At 37.5% G+C, this 27,563-nt stretch overlaps 2 protein-coding genes across 3 annotated transcripts in view; both read right to left on the reverse strand.

The window, feature by feature from the left end:
- The window catches only part of LOC114705766, a 29,769-nt gene extending 21,414 nt beyond the window's left edge, over positions 1-8,355 (reverse strand). The window contains exon 1 of one of the 2 annotated variants that reach the window (XM_028887833.2): positions 6,610-8,355. In XM_028887833.2, the coding sequence (XP_028743666.1) occupies positions 6,610-6,648 (39 nt within the window). In that variant the 5' untranslated portion in view covers positions 6,649-8,355. The remainder of the gene's footprint in view (positions 1-6,609) is intronic. The other variant, XM_037206381.1, reaches the window with a different exon arrangement.
- LOC114705767 (putative ankyrin repeat domain-containing protein 19) lies at positions 8,323-25,597 on the reverse strand. Its single transcript, XM_037206380.1, has 7 exons — positions 25,179-25,597; positions 22,768-22,882; positions 22,429-22,602; positions 17,544-17,650; positions 16,849-16,986; positions 14,834-14,895; positions 8,323-9,172 (listed from the first exon to the last, which is right to left on the reverse strand). The coding sequence occupies exons 1-7, from the start codon at positions 25,427-25,429 to the stop codon at positions 9,138-9,140; spliced, it is 882 nt and encodes a 293-aa protein (XP_037062275.1). The 5' UTR covers positions 25,430-25,597; the 3' UTR covers positions 8,323-9,137.
- Between the last annotated feature and the right edge of the window lie 1,966 nt (positions 25,598-27,563).

Here is a 27,563-nt window from a genome sequence, read left to right on the forward strand (position 1 = left end):
TCTGTTCTCCTCATGCAGTCACATATTGCTAAAAACCAAGCCTGGAAGTGGAATTAGAAAAATGCTCACCTGCAGAATTCACCAAGGAACTAAGTTCACGATACGAAACTTAATTCCTCATTAAAACTAAAATATAGTCTAAAAAGTACATATTGTATGTGATAATCCTATGCTTGCTGTACAAAAACATTTGATTTTTTAAAGCCAATTCTATTGAGAAAATCAGTTTAGTATTAAAATAAGACACTTGGCTTGGCAAGGGAATTCAGACTATGCCATGTGGAGAAAAATTAAAATATTTTAGAATCAGCTTTGTTTAGAAAAAAGGATGTACAAAGCATAAATACTATTGTGAAAAATTTAAAGATAGAGAAAATAGTTTCACAGAGTTAAAAACACAGTAAGTTAATCTTTTATGTTTACATAAAGTATGTGAATATTCAATGAAATATTAAGCACAGTGAAGAGAGGATGTCATTAGAACAGAAAGCATTAATATGAAGGGAAGCATCAGAACATTCATTTGATGTCTGTAATGTTCTAGGTACTTACTTATTCTTGGCAATAGTAGAGGAGATGTCTTTGTGCACTTACACACTCAGCATTTTTAATGCACCAGGGTAAAGTAGGAAAAACAATTTAAAATTCACATAGACCCCTACTTTCTAAATAGCATAGCAATAATAGTTGTCACTTCATATTTAAGTCACATGAACTGGGTAGCCTTAATTCAGAAAGCCTCTGTGATGCAACAGCAATGTCATTATTCCAGTTTAAGATTTGTAAGTCTCAAACTACTATTGAAATACATGTCAATCTGGTCCCAGCATTCATAAAATATATGAAGAAAAGAGTAAAAAAAAAAAAAGGCTAATTGACTGTATCTTGAATTCCAAGTTTAAAGAATTTATGTATAGATTTTAACAAGAAGACTAGAAGGACTGGGTACATGGCTGAGTGGTAGAGAATTTGCCTTGCATTTATTAAGTCTAGAGTTGACTTATTAATTGAAAAACCAAAAAGGAAAACTACAAAACTCTAACCACAAGTGATCTAGGATGCCAGGAGACAGGAAGTCAAACTTCCTGGATCTCAGAGTAAAGCTGGAGATTTAAATGTACACAGAAATAACCATGTAGACATTCTGGAAAACTTGAAGTGTTATATGTGATGCAAAGAATTTGAGTTGACTTGGGGGAGGGTAGAAAAGGAGGTAGGGAAAGGGAACAGGAGAAGAGGAAGGAGGGGAAACTGTGGTTGGTATGTAAAATAAATTTTAAGAATTGAAAAATAAAAAAATATTTTGAGTGCAAAAATAAGATGAAATCAAAGTTTTGCTGTTGTCATTGGTTTCCAAGGGCCTCAATCTAGAACTGGCTATAATTGGGGCAAAGCATATATTCCTCAATTACATGAAGAGTTTTTTCTTCCCTTTTTTATTTAAAAACTTTACATGGAAAATATCTTTTGATCATGTTTTTCCCTCCCCACTGCCTCCTAGATCTTCTCCATCTCCCTTACCCACCCGTTTATAATCTTTCTCTCTCAAACCTCCCCAAACCCATACAAAATGAAAATACAAACAAACAACCACTAATATAAAAATGCCACAACAAAAGCCCCAACCCAACACACACGCACGCACGCACGCACGCACGCACACAATCCCACAGAATTTGCTTTATGTTGATCAATTATTCCTGCCATAGGGTCTGATATACCCAGTGATACTCCAAGAAGAAAAATGATTTTTCTTTTACCAGCAGGTATCAATTTCAAATAGTGTCCTGGTTAGGGATAGCAGCCTGCGTCTGGAGTCAAAGTTTTCTCCAGTCCTGCTTGCCCCCATGGTCCCACAGCTACTTACAAAATAATCATACAGAGACTTATATTATTTACAAACTATATGGCCTATGGTAGGCTTCTTGTTAGCTAGTTCTTATATCTTAAATTAACCCATTTCTATTAATCTATGTTTTACCATGTGTTCTGTGGCATACTGGTCTGCTGGCATGTTGTTCCTTGGGTGGTAGGCTGGCATCTCCCCAGACTCTGCCTTTCTTTTTCCTGTCTCTCTCCTTGGATTTCCTGCCTGCCTCTAAGTTGCCTTGCCATAGGCCAATGCAGCTTTATTTATCAACCAATCAGAGCAACATATATTCACAGCATACTGAAAGACATCCCACAGCACTTTCCCTTTTCTGTCTAATCAAAAAAGGAAGGTTGCAATCTCTTTCTAAAAAAGAAAAGGGGATAGTATGGATATGATAGGATAAAAGGGTAGATTACTGAATCTACTTTTAAAGAGCAACAACTTGTTTAAAATGTTTTACATTGCTATAGATTTTAGCTTGATACAAATTTAAAGTTAATTTTGGTATACTATTTCTACTCTTGTTTAAAGTATTATTTTATGCAGCTCATTTAAAATTGTAATATATAATTAATAAATACAGATTAATAGTCATCTAGGATAATCAAACTTAGAGTCATGTTAGTTAAGTTTTTTTCGATATACAAAAATATATTTCAATTAGGTAGGTAATCTTCAAACACTTCAAAGACTTAACAGAATATGACATTTAAAATGTTTTAAAAACTTAAGACTTTCTGGACAGTGAGACACATCTGCTCCTGGAAGCACCAATTACTTCAAAGAGGATGACGATGATGGGCATCAAAGAAACTCATTATAGAATTTGTTTTCTTTATGGCAAAAGTTAGCCACTGGGCAAAAAAAAAAAAAAAAAAAAAAAAAAAATTGCCCTTGCCTAGACTGTTTGAAAGTATGTAATATAGACTGTACATGCAGAATCCATGGGAAGATGACCACTGAACTTTACAAGTTGAGATGACCCTTCAGGTTCCTGCTTCTCAGAAGAAATGGCCAGACATTCAACAGAACACTGGAAGAAGTGATTGATGAACTTCGCCAGAATGGGCGGAACAATTCTTCAAATTTCCTGCTTCATTGAAATGTCTGCCAGAGATTCTATACCTATGGGCTGAAGATGGATGCCCCAGTATTGCAGAGGAACTTTGGGTGACGTTCTAGGCAGCCAGATGTCTCTGTCATTCTAGACTTTTGGAAGTTGCTTACAATGCACTTCCTGTTTACTTAGGTAATATTATATCCTTCTTGGGTCTTTGATGGAGTTGAAGACTAGATAGTTATAATTTTCTTTAGTTGTAATAAAAGATAAATTAGATACAGAATTTTAGACTCACCAAGATAAGATAGATAATTATTTTCACTAACTTTGTCAAATGCAATTGGATTGGTTATACTGTAATTCTTACTTAACTGTTTTTGTTTTACTATATTAAGCTTAAAACCTTCCTTTTTGATTAGACAGAAAGGGGGAAGTGCTGTGGTATGTCTTTCTGTATGCTGTGAATATATGTTGCTCTGATTGGTTGATAAATAAAGCTGCATTGGCCTATGGCAAGGCAGCTTAGAGGCAGGCAGGAAATCCAAGGAGAGAGACAGGAAAAAGAAAGGCAGAGTCTGGGGAGATGCCAGCCTACCACCCAAGGAACAACATGCCAGCAGACCAGTATGCCACAGAACACATGGTAAAACATAGATCAATAGAAATGGGTCAATTTAAGATATAAAGGCTAGTTAGTAGGAAGCCTACCATAGGCATAGGCCATACAGTTTGTAAATAATATAAGCCTCTATGTGTTTACTTGGGTCCAAGTGGCTGCGGAACACTGTTTCCTTGGACTTATCCATAACCACTGGCTCTAAAAAATCATTCTGCCTCCTCTTTTACATAGACCCTAAACTTTAGGGGGAAGATTTGATGAAGACATCCCATTTGTGATGGACTGCTCCAAAGTATCTAACTCTCTGCATATTGTCCAGGTGTGGATATCTATGCTGATTCCCATCTATTGCAAGAAGAAACTTCTCTGATTGGACAAGGCACTGATCTATGGGTATAGTAATATGTCTTTAGGACTGTTTCCCCCCCCCCCATATTCCTTTAACGGTCTAGTCACATGTTCTTGGACCTTTTAGCAGTGCCAAGTATGTATTCCATCTCATCTAGTGCCTATATCTAATCAAAAGTGGTTGGTTATTTGTGCTACCATGGGACCAATATATGTTGTAGGCAGGTCATTGTTGTAGGTCACCGCACTTGTAGCTGGTGATATTGATTGTCACATTTCTCTTCTGGCAGTATGAAGTATACCACCCATCCAGTACTATGAATATTAGTCAACAGGAGTGAAGCTTCAGGATTGGCACCAGCCCAACTCCTCTATGTTTGATGACATATGTAAGTGTTGTCTTCAGCAAGAGGACCTTCCTATTAGGTTGTGGAGTGTGGCCAGTAGCCTTGGCCATAGCCTATGGTGTTGAAGAATTCTGTGTCACCACAGTATCCTCAACAAATGGTTCAGATCAAACTAGATGGCTGTGTGTAGAAGAGTTAAATAGATCCCTATGTATCATCCTGCAAACATCTCAACTCCAAATAAATCAAGGACCTCAACTTAAGACCAGAAACCCTGACTCTGATAGAAGAAAAAGTCCAAAATCGTATTGAATTCCTTGTCACAGGCAAGGGATTTTTGAACCAGATATCAATAGTACAGGCATTAAGACCAACAATTAATAAATGGGACCTCATGAAGTTGAAAAGCCTATGCAAAGCAAAGGACAGCATCAATTAAACCAAGTGGTAGCATGCAGAATGGAATAGACTTTTGCCAATTATACATCTGATAGAGGATTAGCATCTATAACATACAAAGAACTAAAACTGTGTGGTGATATTTTATCTGTGTACCCCAATAAAGTTTATCAGAGGATCAGAGGGAAAAGCCAGCCACTATAGTAAACATAGAAGTCAGGCAATGGTAGCACATGCCTTTAACCCTATCACTCAAAGGCAGAGGTCTGTCTGGATCTCTGTGAATTCAAGGCCACAGTGGGAACAGAGCCAGGCATGGTGGTATATACCTTTAATCCCAGCATTAACCATAAAGGTCTGGAGGTCTGTACAGACAGAAGTGACAGAACTGGGCAGGAAGAGGAAGTGATGTAGCTGGGCGGAGAGAAAAAATGAGATGGCAGAACAGAAAGGCATATAGGCGTGAGTATACAGGAAGCAGGTCTGTTTGGAGATTGAGGTATTGGTGAGGTAAGGTCGGCTGTGGCTTTTCCTATTCCTCTGATCTCTCAATTCTTCACTGCAATATCTGGCCCTCGGGTTTTTATTAATAAGACTGTTTAGCAATTCATCTTACAAAACTGAATATCAAGAAAACAAATAACCCATTTAAAAAATTTGGTACAGAACTAAGCAGAGAGTTCTCAAAAGATGAAACAAATGATTGAGAAACACTTCAAGAAATGCTCAATGTGCCGGGCGGTGGTGGCACACGCCTTTAATCCCAGCACTCGGGAGGCAGAGCCAGGCGGATCTCTGTGAGTTCGAGGCCAGCCTGGACTACCAAGTGAGTTCCAGGAAAGGCGCAAAGCTACACAGAGAAACCCTGTCTCGAAAAAAACAAAAAAGAAAGAAAGAAAGAAAGAAAGAAATCAAGAAAGAAAGAAAGAAAGAAAGAAAGAAAGAAAGAAAGAAAGAAAGAAAGAAAGAAAGAAAGAAAGAGAAAGAAAGAAAGAAAGAAATGCTCAATATCCTTAGTTATCAGGGAAATGTAAATCAAAGCCACTTTGAATTTTTATTTTACCTAAGTCAAAATGGTCAAGACAATAAAACAAATGAGAGCTCATGCTGGTGAGGATGTGGGGAAAAGGGGACACTTATTCAGGGATGAAGGAAGTACAAATTTGTACAACTATATGAAGAGCCTTAAAAATATTCATTTTGTATCTCATTATACATTCTTTGCTGGGCAAGATGGAACTCATTATAACCAGGCTGGCCTTGAACTCATGGAGAGTTCCACCTGCCTCTGTTTCCCAAGTTTTGGGATTAAGAGTGTGTGCCATGATGCCTGGCTCCAACATATTATTAGAACAAAGTAATTCAAATCTATTATTATACTAATTTTAAGAGAAAGATTTTGAATTTCTAAGTTTTTAATGACTTTAAATATTTTTCTAAATAGAGTATTAAGACATAAAAAGTTCTTTTAAAAACTTAGATCATAAGTAAAAAACTTTTAAAAACTAATTCTAAATTCTATACTCTAGGATACATTGTTTTGAAATGTAAGCTATTGGTTAGATACATTGATTAACATAAATAATAGGCTAGTCTATATATTTAGAGAAGCATGAAAATTATGAAAGTCATACTATTCGGAATAAAAGAAAACATATGAGGTTTACTTATCCAAATAATCCCAAATTTCAAATTTCCTCTGCAGTAAAATTATATAACTATAACTTCCCTGTGATTACTTATTTTTTACCTCACTTTTGGCTTTCATGACATTAAAATAATTACCATGTTTTAGTATTTTCTCAGTAAAGACATTAAAATTGTCATAATTTTATAAAAAAGTTTTTATCTAACAACTGTCTATCAAAAATTATGACATTTTGACAACTGCCATATTTTAACAGTTCAAACACCACAAAGAACAAATTCAGCCCAGGAATTTTCTCAAAAAGGCTCTGATTACCTGAGTTTCAAAATTAGCTTCTCCAGTTCTTGAACACATAGAAATCAATGACTCCGACTTAAAGTCATATCTTTCAAGCAAAGACACACAACAGAACAGGTGAGTAGTAGTCTATAAAATATTCTGAAGGGTTAGTTATTTGAATAGCAAATGGTTTTTCTTTATATTGTTATTAAATGTTTGGTTTATAAAATTATTTCAGTTGTTACTTTCTGCTTCCACTTTTCCCAATCTCTGTACTTGCTAATTCATACATAGTTCCACATTAAATACTATCAATCAATAATTTGGTGGAACCTGAAAATCATTTGTCTTGAAAATTGTCTGTCCTGATGATTGCACCCAAATTACTATCAATTGTTCACATAAACTTTCAACATAAATTTAAATAAAATGATAGACTGAAAGAAGGTAGAAGGATATAGTGTCTCTATTCTATTCTCTATGCATAAAACACCAAACTGTATAAATGATAGCCTTCATTCTTTAGAATGAAAAAAAAGACATTGAAAGGAAACCATCACATTCATTCATCCAAATAGCTAATAAAGTAATTAAAAAAACCTTTTAAAATGCTTGAATACTAAATTTATAAATGAATATATAAATGTGTAATTACTGTTAGGAATGCTCTTCTCAGGGAGGGTCAAACATTACAATGTAAATTATTCAGTTATGCTTCTTAATTGGCTCAGGCTTATTCAACTACCACCAAACACTTAAAAACCTTCATGTGCCCAGTCGACGTCAGAGACTTCTGGAAAAGCAGATCCCTTGTGCTTTTGCCTCTGTTTCCCTCTACATTCTCTAGACGTCTTCCTTCTATAGGATACCACTCCTTGCTCCCTCTTCTGCAGTCTTCATTGATGCTCTCCAGTCTTTAAATATCCATCCCAGCAAGGTGAAGATTCCTGAAAGTATGGGCTCAAAGAACCTGAGTAGCAGCTAGCTCCCTGCTTCAGGCAAATAAGGTAAATGGAGGGGGAGCAGTACCAGCCCCAAGCCTGTACATGTTACTACTTTCTAGGAAGATGTTGCGCATTTGAATCTGAAAAGGATAGATATGACTTGGGAAAAGATACACAAGAAAGGAAGCAGTTGCCCTGGGTCACAGACAAATTTCATTGTTCCTTCCCATTCTTGGTACTGAACATTCTCTAGCCTATCCTCTGTGACACATTTCTGTTTTCTATAAAGACTTCACTGTGGCTCAAGTAATTTCAACAGAATCCTGGAATTTGTCATTTCTTACAATTAACCACAAAAGGCAACATATTTTACAAATTACTTTCAGCCCTATTTTAACATCTAGTTATAGAAGATCAATATCCTGTGTCCTTACAAATAGCTTTACTGTCTTTCATTGTAAGCCCAAACTCTTAGTCCTGTCGACCACCTTGGTGCTCCTTTAAGATTGCCCTTCCCCTGTTAAAGCCATTCTAATCATCTGCCACTGAGCTCACTTGGTGATGTCTTTCTTGTTCTCTTCCACTTGGGACACTTGACTCACTGCCCTATTCTCCTACTGAAGCACTCAAACACTGGCGAGCAGGGAAGATACCCAGTCCTCTAGTTAATGAACATGTGCATCCAAATTGGGCCTTTTATATTTTCATCTCCACAGAACACTGTCTTTTAGCTTTGGGTGTTTCATCAGAACCACCATTACCTAGGATGTTGAATCTAGTTTGCTGTGCCCGGGATATATATATATTTTTTTTAAAACTCAAAATTTTTAGATCTGAGATTCATGAGTTAAAAACAAGAAGCGATATTTAGCTAATAAAAATTCTAAACTATACGTAAAGAAACTTGAAGAAAAGTAAAATGTACATTAAAATTTCAAGAAGCCTGATGTCATAGGGAAACAAAAACTTGATAAAAAAAAGAAATCCTTCCTTTACTTGGGAAGTTTAAAGAGAAAACAAATCTGAGAATAAATTAATAATGCTCTTTAAATAGTTGCTAAACATGATACACATATCATGGTGTATGTGCACATGCAGTACAATTCTAATAAAATAAATCCAAGATTTCTCTCATCTTGTTCATTTCAAACCTATGACACTGTGCACACAGTTAAGTGAGGTTTTTCCCTCCCATTTTTGATGGTAGTCTGATGTACCAATGTGCTGAGTAACAGCAACTGCCAAAAGACTCAGACAAACTATTGAGCTACAGCTAGGTTTCTCAGGAAAACTCTAACCTAGAGGTGGCACATAACAAAAACTGGCTTTCTATATGGGACCATCTCAGTGTAGTTAGAGGAACAAGAAAATGCACAGGCTGACCTTTAATTCATGAACTGGCCACTTGGAATTAATCAAACTCTTTGGGTGACAGTTGCTAAACTAGTAAGACACTTAATTACAATGATATAAATGCTTAAATACATATGATTATACTAATACATAAAGTACATTAAGTGAATCACATGGAATACAGTCAAGAATACATCCAGTAGACACTAGCTTCTTTCCCCTGGTTCAAATTATAACTTAACATTCATTCTTAAACACTCCAAAATCCTACCCTGATTGAGAGATGTCTCCGAGCTGATTTCCTGTGATTGAAGCAATAGTAAGACATATTTCAGTAGATGATATTACTCTACAAAAAATATAATACTTATACTTGAAGAAGCTTCTAGGGTAAATAATAACTATGCTATTGGCAAATGATCAAGAATCTTCATCTTCTTTGAATTTATTGAATAAAAGAATGAAAGAAATTATCAGCATTTGATACCTAAAAGTAAGTGACCATGTACAGTGACTATAATCTGAAATGAATTATCAGACTGATGGAAGAGTACCATTGCCAGAATCAGTACTGACCATAACTAACCAGCAAAGAGAGTAGTTTGTCTTAAATGATGATACTAGGATCTATTTGAAGACAGAATAACACACACACACACACACACACACACACACACACACACACACACACACACACACCAAACCTTCTCCAAGAATACAACTGCATTTGTTCAGGTAAGGATGAAACAACCTATCAGAGAGAACCTGAGTCAATAAGCATTGTACCTTTCGATCACCCATAAGATGATGGAAACCGTTCAGGACAATGTTTCTCATAAAGACTTGTAAGGAATCAGGAAAGAGGAAAGGCAAAATCAATGCTCCTCACCTCCCTGATCGCCTCTGGGGTTAGATGGTCATGAGCTCTTTTATATATGGCTGTAATTCTCATTCTTACTTATGATGTAATAAGGTAGAAGCTCAATTGCTATTGTTGCTACCTTTGGAAATAACCATGGGTAAGTTCACCTCCTTCAGTACACATCCACTCTGCACGCTGCTCATATGCAAAAGTTTAAAAGTATTCACCTCGAAGACAAGGTTAGAGAAAATTGCTATGGAAGATGGATTGTTATGAAATTATATGTGCATACCTAGGTATGTGCATACATTTCACTTGATAAATCACTAAAGTTCTTTCTATTGGGTTAGAAAAGTAGTTTTCCTTTTATATAAAACACAAAAGACAATACACAGTGATATCCTATTGGCATTACTCTTGAGAAAGTATCTTCACGGTGCTGGCTGGTTTTCTGTGCCAACTTGACACAAGCTAAAGTAATTAGAGAGAAAGGAGCCTCAGTTGAGGAAAAGCCTCTATGAGACCCAGCTATAAAGCATTTTCTCACCTAGTGATCAACGGGGAAGGACCCAGCCCATTGTGAGTGTGGCCACTCTTGTACTGGTGGTCCTGTTTTCTTTAACAAAGCAGCCTGAGCAAGCCATGTGAAGCAAGCCAGTAAGCAGCTCCCCTCCATGTCCTCTGCATCAGCTCCAGCTGATGGACTATGATCTGGAAGTGTAAGCCATCAAACCCTTTCCTTCCAAACTTGCTTTTTGGTCATGGTGTTTCATCACAGCAATAGAAACTTTAACTAAGACAGTAACCTTTGTTGGGTAAGACTCTTCTATTTCCCATCCCACTCCCCGCTTCTTCTATCTCCAAACCCACATGCCTTGTTTTCAATCTGAAGGAGGCATGACATCTATGTTTCCTAGTTATCTTTGCTGAGGATGTTGCTTCTCAACTTTCTCTGCAAACTCACAAGTCTATTCTAGAACTGAGGCTGTGAACCCTCTGTTTGTGAGCCACCTTTGCTGGGTAAGCCACTTCTTCCCCTTCCCATATCCAACCATTTCCCATTGGGACCATCTGCATACCCAAAGGTCTAGCTCAAGATCAATGTCTAAAATAAAGATACAATTTGAAAATTTCAATATCCAATTATAAAGCACAGAGGAAAGCCTTACCAATATAAGAAATCAGACAAAAAGATAGAATATCAGGAAAGGAAGATAAAGGAGAAGATCTAGACAAAATGAACAAATAATATGAAAAAATAAAAAAGCACAGCAAAGGCCTATACAGGAATCAAATCTTTGAATTATAGGCATAGATGGGAGAGAATAATTCTAGGTCAATAGCATAGACCAGATTTTTAACAAGATCACAGGAGAAAACTTTATCCAAGTAAGGAAAGATGCACACATAAAGATACAAGAAGCAATCAGAACCCCAACTAGACAAGACCTGAAAAGAAACACCACAAAGCACATGGTAGTGATACAATATACTAAATATACAGGAAAGGGAAAATATTGAAACCTGCAAGAAAAGGAAACACATAAGTCACTTAGAAATGAAAAATCATCAGAATAACAGCTGATTTCTGAGTCTGGAGCAATATACTTCACATACTAGAAGACTGTGCATGTCAACCAATACTCCTGTGTCCAGCAAATCTGTCTGCATAGGTTGAAAGAGAAAGTCTTTACATAAAACAATCTAAACTATGATATCAAACAAAAACTCTAAGCAGAATACTGAATGAAATACTTTTAACTGAAGAGAAGAATAAATGTAACTAAAGACTTTTAGAATGAAAACAAAGCTATAATTTAATGAAATACAAAAGACAGCTAACAACACAAAATAGCAAAAAAAAAAAAAAAAAGACTGCAATCTACACACAACTTTCAATAACAATTTCAAATAGTAGTCACCTCAACACTCCAAGCAAAATACAAAGGCTTCCTATATGGATTAGGAAACAAAATTCAACCATCTGTTTCCTAAAAAAAAAAAAAAATTATCTTAATATGGTGATATTTTATTTGTATTAAAATGTTATTTGTATGTTAATAAATAAAGTTGCCTGGGGGTCAGAGCTATTAGCAAGCCATAGGAAAGCAGGGCAGTGATGGTGTATGCTTGTAATCCCAATACTTGGTAGGCAGAGCTAGGTAAGTCTCTGTGTGTTCAGGGATACAGCCAGCATTGGATACATACACCTTTAATCTCAATACCAACCATAGAAGACCTGGAGGTCTATAATGACAGGCCGTGACAAGGCGGTCATGTGGTTGGGTTTACAACCAATGAGAAGACAGAACAGAAACTATATAAAGACTTTAACACAGGAAGTAGCTCTGGTTCAGAGAGGTAGGACCACCGCAGGAGGAAGGGTAAGGTTTTAGCTCTTAGCTCTGACCTCTTGGCTTTCTTCTTTGCATTGGTTCTGTGTTTCTTATTTAATAAGACGGTTGGTTACATCTACATCTTAATTTTAATTTTAGGCACTACCTTACAATGAAAAGATGGAAAAAGTATTCTAAGCAAATAGAATCAGGAAGAAAACAGGTATTGCCATCCTAATATCTGACTAAATAGATTTCAAACTAAAATAAATCAGAAGAGACAAAGAAAGGCACTTCATACTACTCAAAGTATTAATTAATCAAGAAAATATTACGCTACTTAACATATATGCACCAAACTCTGGTGCATCTAACTTCATAAGAGTAAACTTGATAGAATTAAAGGCATAGATGAACACAAACCCAATAAAAGGAGGTGATTTCAAAACCACAATGTTCCCAATAGATAGGTCATATGGCCAAAAAAATCAACAAAGAGCCACAGAATTAAATATCATTAAATAGACCTAACAGATATTTATATTATTCCACCTAAACTCCCAAAAAGATAGTCTACTCAGAAGCACACAGAAGCTCCTCTAAAGTAGAGCTTATGCTGGTACACACAGAAAACCTTAACAAATACAGAAAGTTGAAATAATGCCTTGTATCCTATCTGACTATTGTAAAATAAAACTTAAAGTTGAAGGCAAATAAAACTGTAGTATGCATATAAACTCATGGAGATTAAACAACTATTGAGTGGATCAAAGAGGAAATCAAGAAAGAAAAACAATCCTCAACTGAATGAAAATAGAAACACAACACAACAAAACGTCTGTGACAGTTCTAAGAGGGCAGTTCATAGACCTAAGTGCCTACATTGAAAAGTCATGATGAAAAATAAATGACTTAATGATGCCATTCACGAATTTGGAAAAACAGCTACCAAACCTCAAGCAGTAGATGGCAAGAAATAGTAAATAAAAATTAAAGCAAAGATGAATGAACTAGAAATAAAGAAAGCACTACAGAGAATCAATGAATACAGAGAATCTAAGAGATGATTTTTAAAGACAAACATGATCAACAGATCCTCTCATCAAAGGAGTGTCTCTTTATAGCACACAGAGACCATCACCACAATCTATAAGAAGACACAAAGCAGAGATCAACAGAAATCATGGAGCCCCATCCTAATGGATTTATCTACATCACAACTCCAGCATCTATGGCTCAGGGAACATCACAGAAGAGGCAGTTAGAAAGACTAAGAGTCTGGAAGTCTGCTGTGAAACAATCTCTCATAGAAATGGCTGTGTAAACAAGATCTGAACAAAGGCAATCTTAAAAGACATGCTAACAAAGAAGAGGTGAGGGGCTTTCAGAGGATCATGCTTCCGGGTAAGGAACTGTAGGAAACTAATGACTGCTAAGACAGGGAGAGTTAGTATCGCTCAGGGATGAGTCCCCTAATTGGTTGTCCAATGAAACTGTAGTCAGTACTGAAACCTTATAAACACAACAATAAAACTGAACTCAGTAGGTTGTAGTTATACATACATACATACATACATAAACATGGGCATGTGCATGCATGCCAGTTTTTTAACAATAATTATAAGGGAAAAAGAGACTATCAATTTGAGACTGGGGAGGACATGGAAGAAGCTGGAGTGTGGAGGTAATGGAGGGAAGAAAGGGAAAAGGGAAAGTGACTTTATTATACTTTAATTAAAGTGTATAAAATGAAAAAATCATTTAAATTATAGGAAAGGAAATCAGAAAATGAGTAAATATTGGGTTTTGGTCTACTGATACAAATCATGCTTTCAGTGACATCTCTAAAAAAGCAATCATGGTCACTTATTGCAATGCATTCATTATTAATGTGAAGTAAAAGTGCATTTTTCATTATTCATTATTAATATGAAGTAAAAGTGCATTCTTAACAGAAGTATAATATGTAGGGGTGGCTGAAAAGAAGTTAAGAGCACTTGTTGCTCTTGGAGAGGACCTGGGTTCAGTTCCCAGAACGTATGTGTGTTTTACAGTCATCTATAACTCCATCTTCTCATTCCCACAAGCACCAGATGTGCACATGGTATCCATACATACATGCAAAGCGAAAACTCACACATAAAACAGAATAAATTAGAAAAGTAAAGAATTTTAATACAGTGTAGGGTGATGACTATTAAGGACATATACAACATGTTAACATTTTCTGAAAGAAAAACTTATTCAGAACACTAACTGTTCTGGGGGCTAGACAAAGGCAGAAGGCTTGTCATCTCAACATGCTAATTTAAAAATATTTTTAGATCCAAGTATACATTTCCAGAGCAAAACTGATACACTTTAGACAACTCAGTTTTATCCAACTAATTTCTTAAATAATTTTTACTTCAATAGACACTTGGTTTTTAAAATTGCTGAGGCGGGGGGCTAGAGAAAGGAAAGAATAGGGGGAAGTGATGTGATTATATTTCAATTAAAATGTATTTAAAAAATTAAAACTCCTCATTGAGGATGTAGGGTAAGGGGAACCCTCATCCACTGGTGGTGGGAGTGCAAACTTGTACAGCCACTAGGGAACGCAGTGCGGCAGTTCTTCTGGAACCTGGGAATAGATGTACCCTAAAATCCCGCTATACCATTCATGGGCACATTCCCAAATGATATTCTATTACAGAAAATCAGAACATTCTTACTCCAATCTTTCTAAGGAAGGACTATGGAGAATGAAACTGAAGAAGACTTACCTACGAAGACACTGTGTTGACTTGAGAATAGTGATTCCTCATAGTCCAAAATTATACTCTTTCTTCCATGTACAGAAATGGTAGTAGTAAAGTTATTATTTTAATATTGATAGGAAAACATTTATCAATATATTAAATTCTTGAGTATTAAAAAGTGTCAGAGATTTTGCCAGAACATATTGCTATACCTTTCAAGTTCATAAGCTCTAAACCTTTTTATAGTTTCTCACTGAAGAAGGAAAGGATAAAGTGAAATGTCCAGTCAATGGCAACACAGTTCAAACCATCCAGATTATCTTGACAGGATAGAAGGTACCCTGATAGTAGAAGGATTCCTATGTCTCCTTGTTCTGAGACAGTGTTTCTCTTAAGCTCCAAATCTCAGAATCTACTACTTGAGTACACCAAATTGCTATGAAAATTTCACCACCTAAAATTATGCACAGAAGTAGTAAATCAGTATATAATTTTCTTCTCAATCTTGAACTGGTTAGAATCCCAAATGCAAACCACTGTGTATTTCATCAATGGGCAAATTTTCAAATGCTACAAATCTAAGATATTGTTATCAGTGAAACAAAGAGTTAGCCTCAGGTAAGAACACTAATGAATGCCAAGACATTGTTTGGTCTATTGCTGTTCTTCCATTACTCAACAATGAAATACTAAGGTAGCTGAGTTTTGTCATATTGATCCTGAGTCTCCATGCTAATCCTCAACTGACACAGAAGACAGAATCATTTTTAATACATGCATAAGCGTACTAATGAGATGTCATGGGACTTAGCTATTAAATACGGTTAATAGAATTTAGATTCAGAGAACTGTACTCAGTTTCTTCCTTCTGGGGTAAATTTGGAAAATATTCTGAATTCTTGAGGCACAGACTCAAAAGTGTCTTGAGAAATGATCCTCAATATGGAAAAGGCACTTGGTAGACTAATCATGTCCTGTCACCTTCCCTGAGAAAGGTGATAGAGATTGACACAACCACAGTCTGTGCTACAGAGGATGATGCAAGGAACCTTTGCATACAGATTACTACGAACAAAGGAAAAAAGCATCTCTGGCTTATTTCTGCAAATGTTTGGATCCATGTAATAACTTAGTATATCCACATTTCATGGCAGACAAGAGACTTCTCCAAAGTCTCTTACTGTGATGATCTTCTACGATACTGGAATGCTTCGAATACAGGGTCAAATTCAGTTGCCTAGCAATGATTGTAGGGACATTTTAGAGTCTGGGCTGCCAGAGTACAGTACTATTGTAATGGGAAAATTTTGAATTTACAAACACATGGGCATATGCACTAGCTCTCAAGACTCCATGACCATTATGATAAAGACTCAGATGACAATCAGGAGGTGTAGTCTGATAGTCAAAGTTAATCAGCACCAGACTGAAGGACAGGCTTCATCACATCAAATTCTCATGAACAAATGATTGCTTGGTTCATCATGTCTGCCACGTCTATCTGACATCCGTAAGAGATTCGACTTCCTAGGACTTAGGGAACTTGTTACATTGTTGGGCACTCAGGGAGTAGGATGGACAAAATATTTCCCAGAGGAAAGTAATAGGATTTTCTGTTAAACTACAAACTTTGAGACTCAAAGAAGTAATTCAAAAAATAAAACTCTATACCGTGCATGACTGTTATACTGGAATTAAATGGAGGATGCTGGGATCTTCAAAGGTAAAGATCTTAAAGGTATAGAAAAAGAGGCTGGGGTGGCACTCAATAGTAGAACATATGCCCAGTACAATCAGGTCCCTGGGTGTGAATCCCACCATCACCATGACATAAATCAGCCCTGAGATAAAAATCTGCTGCACTCATTGCTACTTCTGACTAATCTATCCTTCTGCTTGCTTCATGGCAGATGGACTTGACTAAAATACCTCCATTCCAAAAGTATTTAAATAATGAAGCCTCGCCTGGTGGAAAATACGTTTGTAAATAATTTGTGCCTAAATTCAGGGCTCATTAGTATCTTAATGTGTATACTTACACTTTGCGCTTTCCTGCCATGGCATACTGCAGTGCGTTCCATCCAAAGATATCCTTTAAGGAGTAATCAACATCTTTCTTCAGTAAAATCTCAACAATATCTTCAGAATCCCATTTAACTGCATACATGAGTGTTGTTCTAGAATGACAGAGACCATTAAATTACTTTAACAGTGAATTTAATATATTTTGCTAATTAAATGTATGGCCTGTGTGTGTAGCATTGACCATTTACTAACCATACTTAAGCATCTTGAATGCTAGGAGTTCAGATTTTTAAGTATTATTCAAAGGAAGAAACTTAAAGCAAAGAGTCATCTAACCTATGGTTTAATTTTTATACATTCTAGAAGAAATTAAAATATAAAGCTACTAAGAATTTAATGATGAATTAGTAATTGAATTAATAGTGTTCAATTAGTGTTTTTCAAAAACACTAATATGAAATCTATCAGCTAATATAAGATTATATGACAGACAAAATAAAATTCTAAGTAAGAAAAAAACATTCATTGTCATAGGGAATATGAACCTGACTATATATTGTTCTTTGCTATAATCATTTCATAAAAAGGATGTTTTTATTATAACTGATATTTTGTTGATATATCTAGTATATTCTCATATTATTTTTTATCTGGGTGATTTTTACTATTCTAGACCACAAGTAGTGTTTTAAAAAGTTGAACACAGTACCTTCGAAAATCATCACATGCATAAATGTTTGCACCATGAGCTATTAAATGTTCTGACATGAGGAGTTTCCTTTCTCGGAGTGCTAGCAGCAGAGGGGTGAATCCATCCTGTAATGATATCAGTGAATGATTCACAATACTGCCTATTCCATAACTGGACTGAAAACAATATAGCTAGCCCTGTGAACATAATGTTTACCATAGACTAGAGACCAGTAGTCTTCTCTCTTCAGCCCACTGTGCCTTCTCATGTTTCCAAAGCTCCAACCCTACCTATAGCTGTCACAAGGCTTCTAGTCCTCTCCAAAACTCATGAGGAACACTTTTGTCTCATGAACCACTGGTTCCTGTCACAGCATTTATCACGGTATTTTGGAGTCCTGTTACTGTTCCCATCAAATGAACGTTTCCTGAAAGTATCTCAAGAGACTCAAATGAAAACACAGTAGCAAAGGTTTTTCAATCCTTTCTTTACATGGATGAGCTAAATTTTCTTCACTATGTTGGAAGTTCTCCTGCATTTCAAAAGACACGTGGCAGATGCACCATTTCCCAACAGAGGAATTTGATTAAGAAGTATGACACCAATGCAGCCACAAACTCTTTGACTTACAATCTGTCCTGCCTACAAGATGCGCTGGGGCAGTGGTGGCAGAGAACATGTGGGAGTGGCCAACCAATGACAGGTAAAATTTGAGACCCAAGCAATAAGAGGGAGCCCATGTCTGACATGGCCTAGATGACCAGAAACCAGAAGCTGGATAGCTCAGACACCTAGGGTAGAACCAAACACAACTGACCCACCCCTACCCCCCCTACACACACACAATCAATGAAATGATTCCTAATTCTGCTATACTCAGAGATCGGTGCCTAGCCCAGACATCATCAGAGAGGTTATCTTGGCAGCTGATCAGAGAGGATATCAAAAACCACAGCCAAACCTTAGGCAGATAGCCCATGGTGGAGGTCTCTATTGGGCCCTTCCCCCGAGCTTGGGGAACCCTACAGAAGAGGGGGAGGAGGAATTATGGGAGACCAGAAGAGTTGAGGATACAGGGAGAGCAAGGCCCAAGGAAATCAATTAAGCAGGGCTCATGGGGGCTCACAGAGACTGAAGCAGCAATCACAGAGCCTGCATGGGTCTGTGCTAGGTCCAAGGCATATATGTTATGGCTGTTGGCTTTGTGTTTTGGGCGAATTCCTGACAGTGGGAGTGTGTGTGGGGGTGTGTGTGACTCTTTTGCATGTTCTTGGAACACTTTGGCTTCTATTGGGTTGCCTTTCCCAATCTTGATGTGAGGTTTTGTGACTGGTCTTATGGTATTTTTTGTGCTGTGTTTGGTTGATGTCCTTGAGAGACCTGTTCTTTTCTGGGGACAGACGGGTGGGACAATAGGGTGGTGGCCGGGGTGGCGGCGGTGGTTGGTGGGTGTGGATCTGGTGGAGAGGGCAGGGGAAGGGGGGACTTGGAGGTGTAGAGGGAAAAGAAGTTGTGGTTGGGATGTATTGTATAAAAAGAATAAATAAAAATTAAAAATAAGAATTATGACAAAATTGTGGAATTGTCCAGGATTTGAAAAATGTTTTCTGAAATAATGTTTGGCAAATCTTCTGTGGGGCAAACATTAGCAAGAGCAGACATTGCTTAAGAGACACAATCATCAGAGCCTAGTGATGACATGAAAGTTTCCTGAGGATGCAGGGGAAGCTCTGCCTGATTCTGTGTTGAGGAAACAATGTCAGGCTCCTGCTCCAAATAGGTCACTGACAAAATGGACTCAAAATAAGTGAGAACTCAGAGAAACTTTGATTGCTTACCTTGAAATGGATTCTGTCTTTTTATAAAATGAAAACTGTCTTATAGTTTAGAAAGCCTAAAACATGATTTTTAAAAATGTGTTTAATTTAAATTGTTTGGTAAGTTCCTACATGAGTGTTTACATAATTTCTACCCCACCACTTCTCCAATTCCTCCTGTTTCCCCTCATGCTCTCAAATTCATGACCTTTTCTTTATTACTGCCACATACATATGTGTGTATGTACAACCTACTAATTCCATTTGATGTTGGTAATTTCTCTGTCTCTGTCTCTCTCTTTCTCATTCACTGTGTATTTATGTCTGGACATTGGGGTTATTTTCTCTGAATTTGTCAAATGTTAATGGACTAGACATTGTTGATGTAATTATTGCCTATATATTTGTATATAGTTATTGTACTTATTGTATATAGTTTTCCTATGTTAGTTAAAGCCTCTTTTTATTTTAGACAAAAAGAGGAAATGCTGTGATATTTGGTTTGTGCTCTAACAAATAAAGCTTGCCTGAAGATCAGAGGGTGGAGCTAGCACTAGTTAACTATAGAGGTCTGGAGGTCTGTACAGATAGGAGACAGGAAGTGATATGGCTAGGAGGAGAGAGGAAGTGATAAGGCAGGGTGGAAACAGAAGCTTGGCCTTTTTTGGTCTAAAGAGTCAGAGAGCTAAGAGGTGGCTGTGACTGCTCCTTTGCTTCTCTGATCTTTCAGCTTTTACCCCCATATCTGACTCTCCGGGTTTTTATTAAAAGACAATTAGGATCATGCTTCAATTGTGGCTAGGCTCCCATGGACATTTACTCTCTGAATTTTGACCAGTAGTGGATTTCTGTTATACTCTCTACCTGCTGAATTCTATCAGCTTTGTGTCTAAGTTCACATTACTGAGTGACTGTAGTGTACTAAAGGTAGTGCATACAGATCTGTGTAATTGAGTGTTTAGTGTAATTCCATCAAGAGAATGAAGGGTGTTGCAGGAGGATCATGGCTTCTAGGTTAGTTTGAGCTAAATAGTGAAATTCTGCTTAGTCTGCGCTAAATAGTGAGATTCTACTTAAGAACCTAAATACTCAAAGTCTATCATGGTTTTAGGATTATCATTATCAGTGAGATTAAAACCATATATTGTAGTATATATACAGTTATGCCACAAGGGGAGAAAAAGCTAGGATTATCATTATCAGGGAGATTAAAACCATCTATTGTAGTATATATACAGTTATACCACAAGGGGAGAAAAAGCTTCCCCCAAACCCATAACTAATGAAATAACCAGTGCCAGGCAAGGGGACCCTTCTCTGGAGTTATTGGGACTCCCAGAGATTTCCCAAACAATATAAGCTTTTGCCCCTGCTCTTGGTTGCCTCCTATCACTTGAATGTAGATCTTGTTGCTAAAGACACCTCCTATTTTAGACAAAGGGCTGAAAGGAGTCAAGCTGGAACTAACCCAAGGATTCTAGATTCTTCTTCAAGGACTAGCTCTCATACAAAGTGAGAGGATGCTATGAGAGCTGACCAGGAAGTAAACTAATCTTCAGACATCCTGAATTTATATCAAAAGCACTAAGAAATAAGAGTAGTAGACTCAAACACTTGTATAGGCAAAGCAGGTGAAGTGAGGAGATGCTGCTCTGGTTTGTGAGTAAATAAAACACACTTGGATGGTAGATGGCGGAAGTGCGCCCTGTAGGAAACTGTTCAATCTAGTGGCCTCAATGGAGATAGGATTTGATTTCTTAAGATCGGGAGAAAGTCAGGTTTTGTTTTGTTTTTTAATTCTCCTGGAGATTGGGTGTGCACTGGATTTGTGGAGGGTATATATATTTGTGGAGACAGACTTCACTGTCTCCCTAGCCCTTTATTTATTAAAATTTTAACCTTTGCCTCATGCAAACATGTCCATTGGTATGCGTGCAACTCCAACATTGGTAGTGCAATCTACCATATTGTAACAGACTGTCAAATGTAGTAAAGTCATTGTGGTGATTATTTTTAACTACCAACAACACCAACTTAGAGTGACTTAGAAAGAGGGTTTTAGTTGAGGTATTGTCTACATCAGTTTGACAGATAGATGTGGCTGTGGGAAGTTATCTTGACGGTTAATTGATGAGGTGGACCCAATCCATTGTGCTTGGCACCATAGCCCAGTGTGGGAATAGAACTGTGTAAGATTTTGGAGGGCTAGTTAAGTATTAAGCAAACAGGCAGCATGGATTCATTAATTTCTAGCCCTCTTGAGGCTACATAAGACATGAATCGATGTCTTAAGATCCTGCCTCTGTGATTTTTCCAATAATATACAGTAATCTGGAACTATAAGTCCAATAAACGTCTTTACAAATATTTTCCATGGATGCATAAAACAATATTTCTCTAATATTTCAATAAGTCAACATTTATTTTCTTCCCCATTTAAAATCATTTTTGGAGAGCTCCATACAGTGTATTTTGATCACCTGGTTTCCTCAACTACTTCCCAAATCCAACCCACTTCTTTACCCACCCATCTTTCTGTCCTCGTTGATATAACCCTCTTCTCAAGTCTCAGAGGTCACTGCAGAAGGTCAGGGGAAAGTCTGCAAGAGCCAGAGGAACTGGATGACCACAAAGAAACAGTGCCTCTTGGCACAACAGAGCAGAGATACATATGAAGTCATAGTCATTGTGAAAACATTCTCAAGAACTGTGCAAGCTCAGGCGACACAAAATTCAGTATAGAGACAGGAATTTGGCATGAAGTTCTGCTCCTTGATGAGGACATATTGACAGTTGATAGCTGCTTGAAGGGGATAGTCATTCTTATTTAAAGGTGTGGCCCCTGGTAGGCTGATCATGCTCCAGTGAATGGCCATATAGTATATGGGCTGCACAAATGGGACCCAATGGGTTAGAAAACAAACAGTAACAAAGTATCAATGTTCAAATGAGTACCAGTCAAATTATTTCAAAGTGCCAGTCAAGAAATACTTGAGCTCCTAAACATGGAAAATTGGCCCTACATACGACATTGTTAAAGCACATAGTTTTCAAATACTCAGGAATTCAATGTGCAAAATCTTTACCTTTGTAGTTTCTTCAATATTTCCCCCAAATTTAAGAAGAATGGTAACAATATCAGGCTTGTCTACATATACTGCATGATGTAATGCTGTTTCTCCCTTGGAATCTTTAATATTGGGATTTGCGTCGTTATCAAGGAGAACAGAAACAATTTTTGTCTCCCAGCTTTGTACAGCCTGTGGATATTGTGAAAAGGAAAACATCATCCATTCAAAGAATTCAGCATAAATGTCCCCCTATCTGCCCCCTTCACCATGATTTATATTTAAGTGACATTAATTTTGCTTTCATTTGAACCATTTATATAAAATTCATTCCTGAAATTGAAGACTTTGACCTACCTTCATTAGTGGTGTGGACTTTTGATCATCAAGTTCATTTACGTCGCATTCATTATGTAAGAGGAAATAAACCAGATGCAGGTGACCATAAAAACAGGCGAAGTGGAGTGCGGTTCTGTGGAAATGAGAGGTATTTTTAGTGAAACTGTAGGGCATTATGCCAACATACACAGTCACTCATGTATTTGCAAATATTATATAATGTTTAAGATCTCTGATCCACAAGCCAATCTTTAATTGTTTCTAAAATTGTATGTTTGCTCTTATTATTTAATATATTAGAAAAATTTACTATACAGAGCTTTTGTGGTAGCATGAATAAAACCTGCAGCTCTTGTAGCTAGGTAGCCAAGAGCAGCCATTTTGAACAGAAAGAACATGACTATTGGATTGAACTGCTAATGAATTTGCATCCTGCTCTAGGCTCCATTACCAACCAACTACTTCTCAGCCTTTCTGTGTTGTGATTTCCTAGTCCATAAAATGGGTCTTAAAAGGAGTACTACTTTCCTGTCAAATTAGGATGCATCAATAAGAACCTCTGCAATGACTCAGAAAATATTCTTGAACAACAGCTAAACATCTGCTAGACATTTAAATTATTAATGTTAACTATGTAACAAATACATTCCAAGTCAATGTTAGTCCCATTGTATCTATTTTGAAAATATATTAAGGACTATATATTTCACAGAGTCTAAGATAATATCTTCAAAACTTGAAACATGGTCTGGTTTAAATTTATGCTCCTGGTGCATCAGCCTCCAGGTAGCTGGGATTGTAGATGTGACTCAATACCCAGATTAAGATTCTGTTTTTTTCACATTTTAACTCATTCAAAATTGGAAAATCATTTACAACTCATAATGTATAATTGTTGTCAATACTTAAAAGCAATTCTTAATACACCAAGTAGAATGTCATGGTGCAATCCATGGTGTCTTAGACTGAGATGTGACATATACTCATGACATTTCTAGTCTTTACACTGAAGTTTTAAAAAAAAATGCTAGCTATGAAAGTACTATGGATAACTAGTAACAAAATCTAAATGCACAAGAAGCTTTGCTTTGATTTTAAGGAATTTAAGCCAAAGGAAACTTGGGGTTCAAATAAGTAAGTGTGGCTCATTCTTAACAATAGTTAAATTCATAGGATATATGAAAATCAGATTTTTGCTATGCCTAATGTCAATATCTAATAGCAATTTCACAAGTGAGATTTAGGACACCTTGAGTTGGGCCCGCATTGGAAAAGCAAGATATTTGCTGCTCTGGAAGTTGTGAAACTCCCAGCAAGCTTTATTTGCCTCTACCAGGAATAACTAAAGATGTTGGAAGTAACTTGCAGATAACCTGGAGCTTGTCAGAAAACGGTGCTATGGAAGCTGTGGCTGATCAAGGCAGCATTGAATAACCCCTCAGAATGACATGAAGTACTGAGTGAAGCTTAAGAGAAATAATATAAGAAATCTAAGGAGATGTGAGAATGACATCCCTAGGACACTAGTGAGAAATAACAAGAAATGAGCACACAGCCATCTTTCAAGTTTAGATTTTTTTGTATTATTCTTCAGTAAGGAATATAAACATTAGTACACATTCATATAAAATTCACATTGAATTGTGCTTGCACAATTTTAGGTGAAAGAAAAGGTAAGCATTACAGCTCGTATGGGAAGGTATCCTGGTAGTCAGGAGCCAAGAAATACTACAAAGTCGCATCATAAAACAAACCTCTCACAAGAGATTTTTGGGAGGGAAAAAAAAAAAAAAAAAAAAAAAAAAAACCCAGGAGGGTGGCTGCCTCTGCTTGGGCCAGAAACAGCGAAGAACTGAGCAGAAGGCAGGGCTTATAGAGTTTCCTGGGGAGGGGCGGTGGAACTTTTCAGAGTGAAGCTTTCCAGGGTGGAGAATGGTGGGCTTTCAAGTCCAGAGGTTGAACTTTTTACTCTAGGGAGGGGGCAGGGTCCAGCCCTTAGGGCAGTAAAAGAGTTCTGTGGGTGGAGCCTGGCATTTGGAGGTCCTTAGGGGAGGTGCCTGGCCCCTCGTGTGTTTCAAGGGGCTTACAGGAGACACATTATGAGGAACATGACCTAAATTCTGCACTTTCTACAATTTATACAGCATTGTGTTTGTGTACATTGAAATTAAATCCCATTTCTTTATATTTTGTTACGTTTTTCTATCGCATATTCAATAAAAAGCTCTAGAGGTGAGCTCTCTATAGGGAGACGGTAAACCTTCTGAAGATTTGGTCTTGTGCTTCTCCTGCTCCAGAAGATGACCTGGACACTGGACCTCTCTGTGATCACAGGTGCCACCCCTCTTGTCCTAGGAGCTAGGAAACAGGATTCTCCCATCACCCAATTTCCTTGTGGCCCTTCATCCTTAGTTTCCAAGTGTTCTCACCGTCCCCTTTTATCCTTGTCATTTACGTCAAACTTCTTCTTAGAAAGGAGCTTCAGCACCATTTTGATCCTTCCTTGACACACAGCTTCATGAAATTTATTTTCTGGGTCATAAGGCTGTTGGTACCTATCCTCGGTCCCACAGTCACAACAGGACAATCTCCCCTTTCCGCTGCTCGGGCCATCACAAAACCCCAAGGGAGTTTTTGGCTCTTTCTTAAAGCAGAAGAACTTCCTCAGGGTGGAGAACATCACTGTGGCCTCCTTTTTGTCAGCTCAGCACTAAAGAAGAAATATGAACTTTTAACCACCGGCCGTCTACCAACCAGAGCGTAACTCTGTGAGTCCCAGAAATGATAAGCTCCAGTTTGATCAGGCAAACAGAAGCTGACAGTTAGGGAACAGCTGTTGCCAAGCAACACTGATAAACAAAAGCATGCAGGGTCTTCCTCGGGGACAACTGACAGCCCAGGAAGCAAATAGTGCTCACTGCGCATGTGCAATGTAAGCATGGCGGTCTCCTTAGGCTTTAATCTATGTTTATCCTGCAAGGTCTTTGTCTCTTCTTTAAAGTTGAAGAATTCCTTTATTTCCAACAGTAACCTTGCTTCGCAGTTGTTTTGTGTGTGGGGGGGGGGCAGTTGTAATTCTTCATTCTAAAATATTTTCTTGCCTTTTTTTTTTCCACTGAGAGGTCATGGATGGGCTTGCTTTTGTAGGAAAGGGGAGCTTCTCGAAGCTTCTCTCTGGGTGCTTTTGGTTCTGTGTTTTTGGAATTTTCAATGCAGTGAAAAGCTTTAAGCTATACTTTTTGTGAGCCCAGGAGTGGTGGCAGGTGCTTTTAACATGATTAAAACACACTGAGGAGATGTTATAGCTGTTGTGGTTCTAAATGTCTTCTCTACAGTAGGGCCCATATATTTGCCTTGATATGGGGACCTTCTGCTCTTATTTCATAGAACATGTTTTCTGTGCCCTGAGTAGCTCCACGATATCTTCAATGTCAGATCTTTATATTTGGTCTCTGCAGTGCTTTTAGTGAGAATGTTCCACACAGGTTCAGGTATTTGAACACCTGGTCCCAGGTGGTAGTCCTGTGTGAGGTGGTTGCAGTAAGTTTGGGAGCTGGAGCCTTGATAGAGGACATCTGTCCCTGGAGGCAGGCCTTGACTGTTGACCGTCTCTGCCCACTATGTTCGCTTTCTGATTCCTGCCTGTGGCTGAGACAGATTCTCCTTTTCTTGCTCCCGTGTCTGTCACTAGCAAGTTAACTCTCCCCTCCATGATAGACACTTATGCCTTTGGAACTAGAAGTTCAAATACACTCTTCCTTCTGTAAGATGCTTCTGGCCATGGTGTTTTATCACAGAAACAGAAAGTTAACAAGTACAATATCTGAATAGCAGCATCCCAGAGATCTTGAAAGATGCGGTCATTACTTTTAATTTGTTAGTGTCTAACTGTAATAACACACCCACTTTGATTTCAAACTCTGATGTTCCTCTGATTGATGTTCTGCTGCTGATGCTCTCTACAGAATTACTGTGCTTGGTGTATGGGGATTCCCATCTAAACTAATGCAATAGTTTTCACATTCTTTCTCCTGACTTTCACATGCAAATTGTATGTTCATTTTGTCATATATTTCGATGTTTATTCATGTCCCCATTGAAATAATAGATATTTTATTTCTAATTACTTTAAATTTCTGTGCAGGTGCTTGAGGTGGCTTAAATAAGATGTCAGATTCCCTGGAGCTGGAATAATAGGCAGTTGTGACCACGTGATGTGGGTGGGCTCTAGAAACTGAACTTTTAATTCTAATGCAGAGCAAGAAACACTTTAACCACTGCACACTCTCTCCAGTTCTGAAGTTACATATTTTTTAAACTGCATGTTATATGTTGATTAAAATAATAAACTATATCACTTCACCCTTCCTTTTCCTTCCTTGGTCCCCTCTAATGACTTCACCTTCCTAAGTATCCCAGTCCTCTCCATTACCTCTCAAACTGATAGCCTCTTTCTAAAATTATTATTGTCCTGCACACACACACACACACACACACACACACACACACACACACACGTAGATAAATGCAACCTGCTGAGTGATGTCATGTTGCATGTGTGTATGTGCTACATTTTCATTATCCATTCATCAGTTTAAGGACATTAAAATTCTTTCCATTCCTAGCTGTTGTGAATAGAGTAGCCATGAACATGACTGAGAAAGCATGGATGAGAAAAAGGTCTGAATGGGGAAGTCATGAGAAATTCACTGTAGAGCCTAGAGAAGGAAATGGGATGTCTCCCTGTATAGAGTATGTGATTATTTTGTGTTGCAGAATCAGTTAGGGTGTTTGTCCATGGAAGAGACTAATTC

The sequence above is a fragment of the Peromyscus leucopus genome, chromosome 5 (assembly GCF_004664715.2).
Source record: "Peromyscus leucopus breed LL Stock chromosome 5, UCI_PerLeu_2.1, whole genome shotgun sequence".
Taxonomy (NCBI): Eukaryota; Metazoa; Chordata; class Mammalia; order Rodentia; family Cricetidae; genus Peromyscus; species Peromyscus leucopus.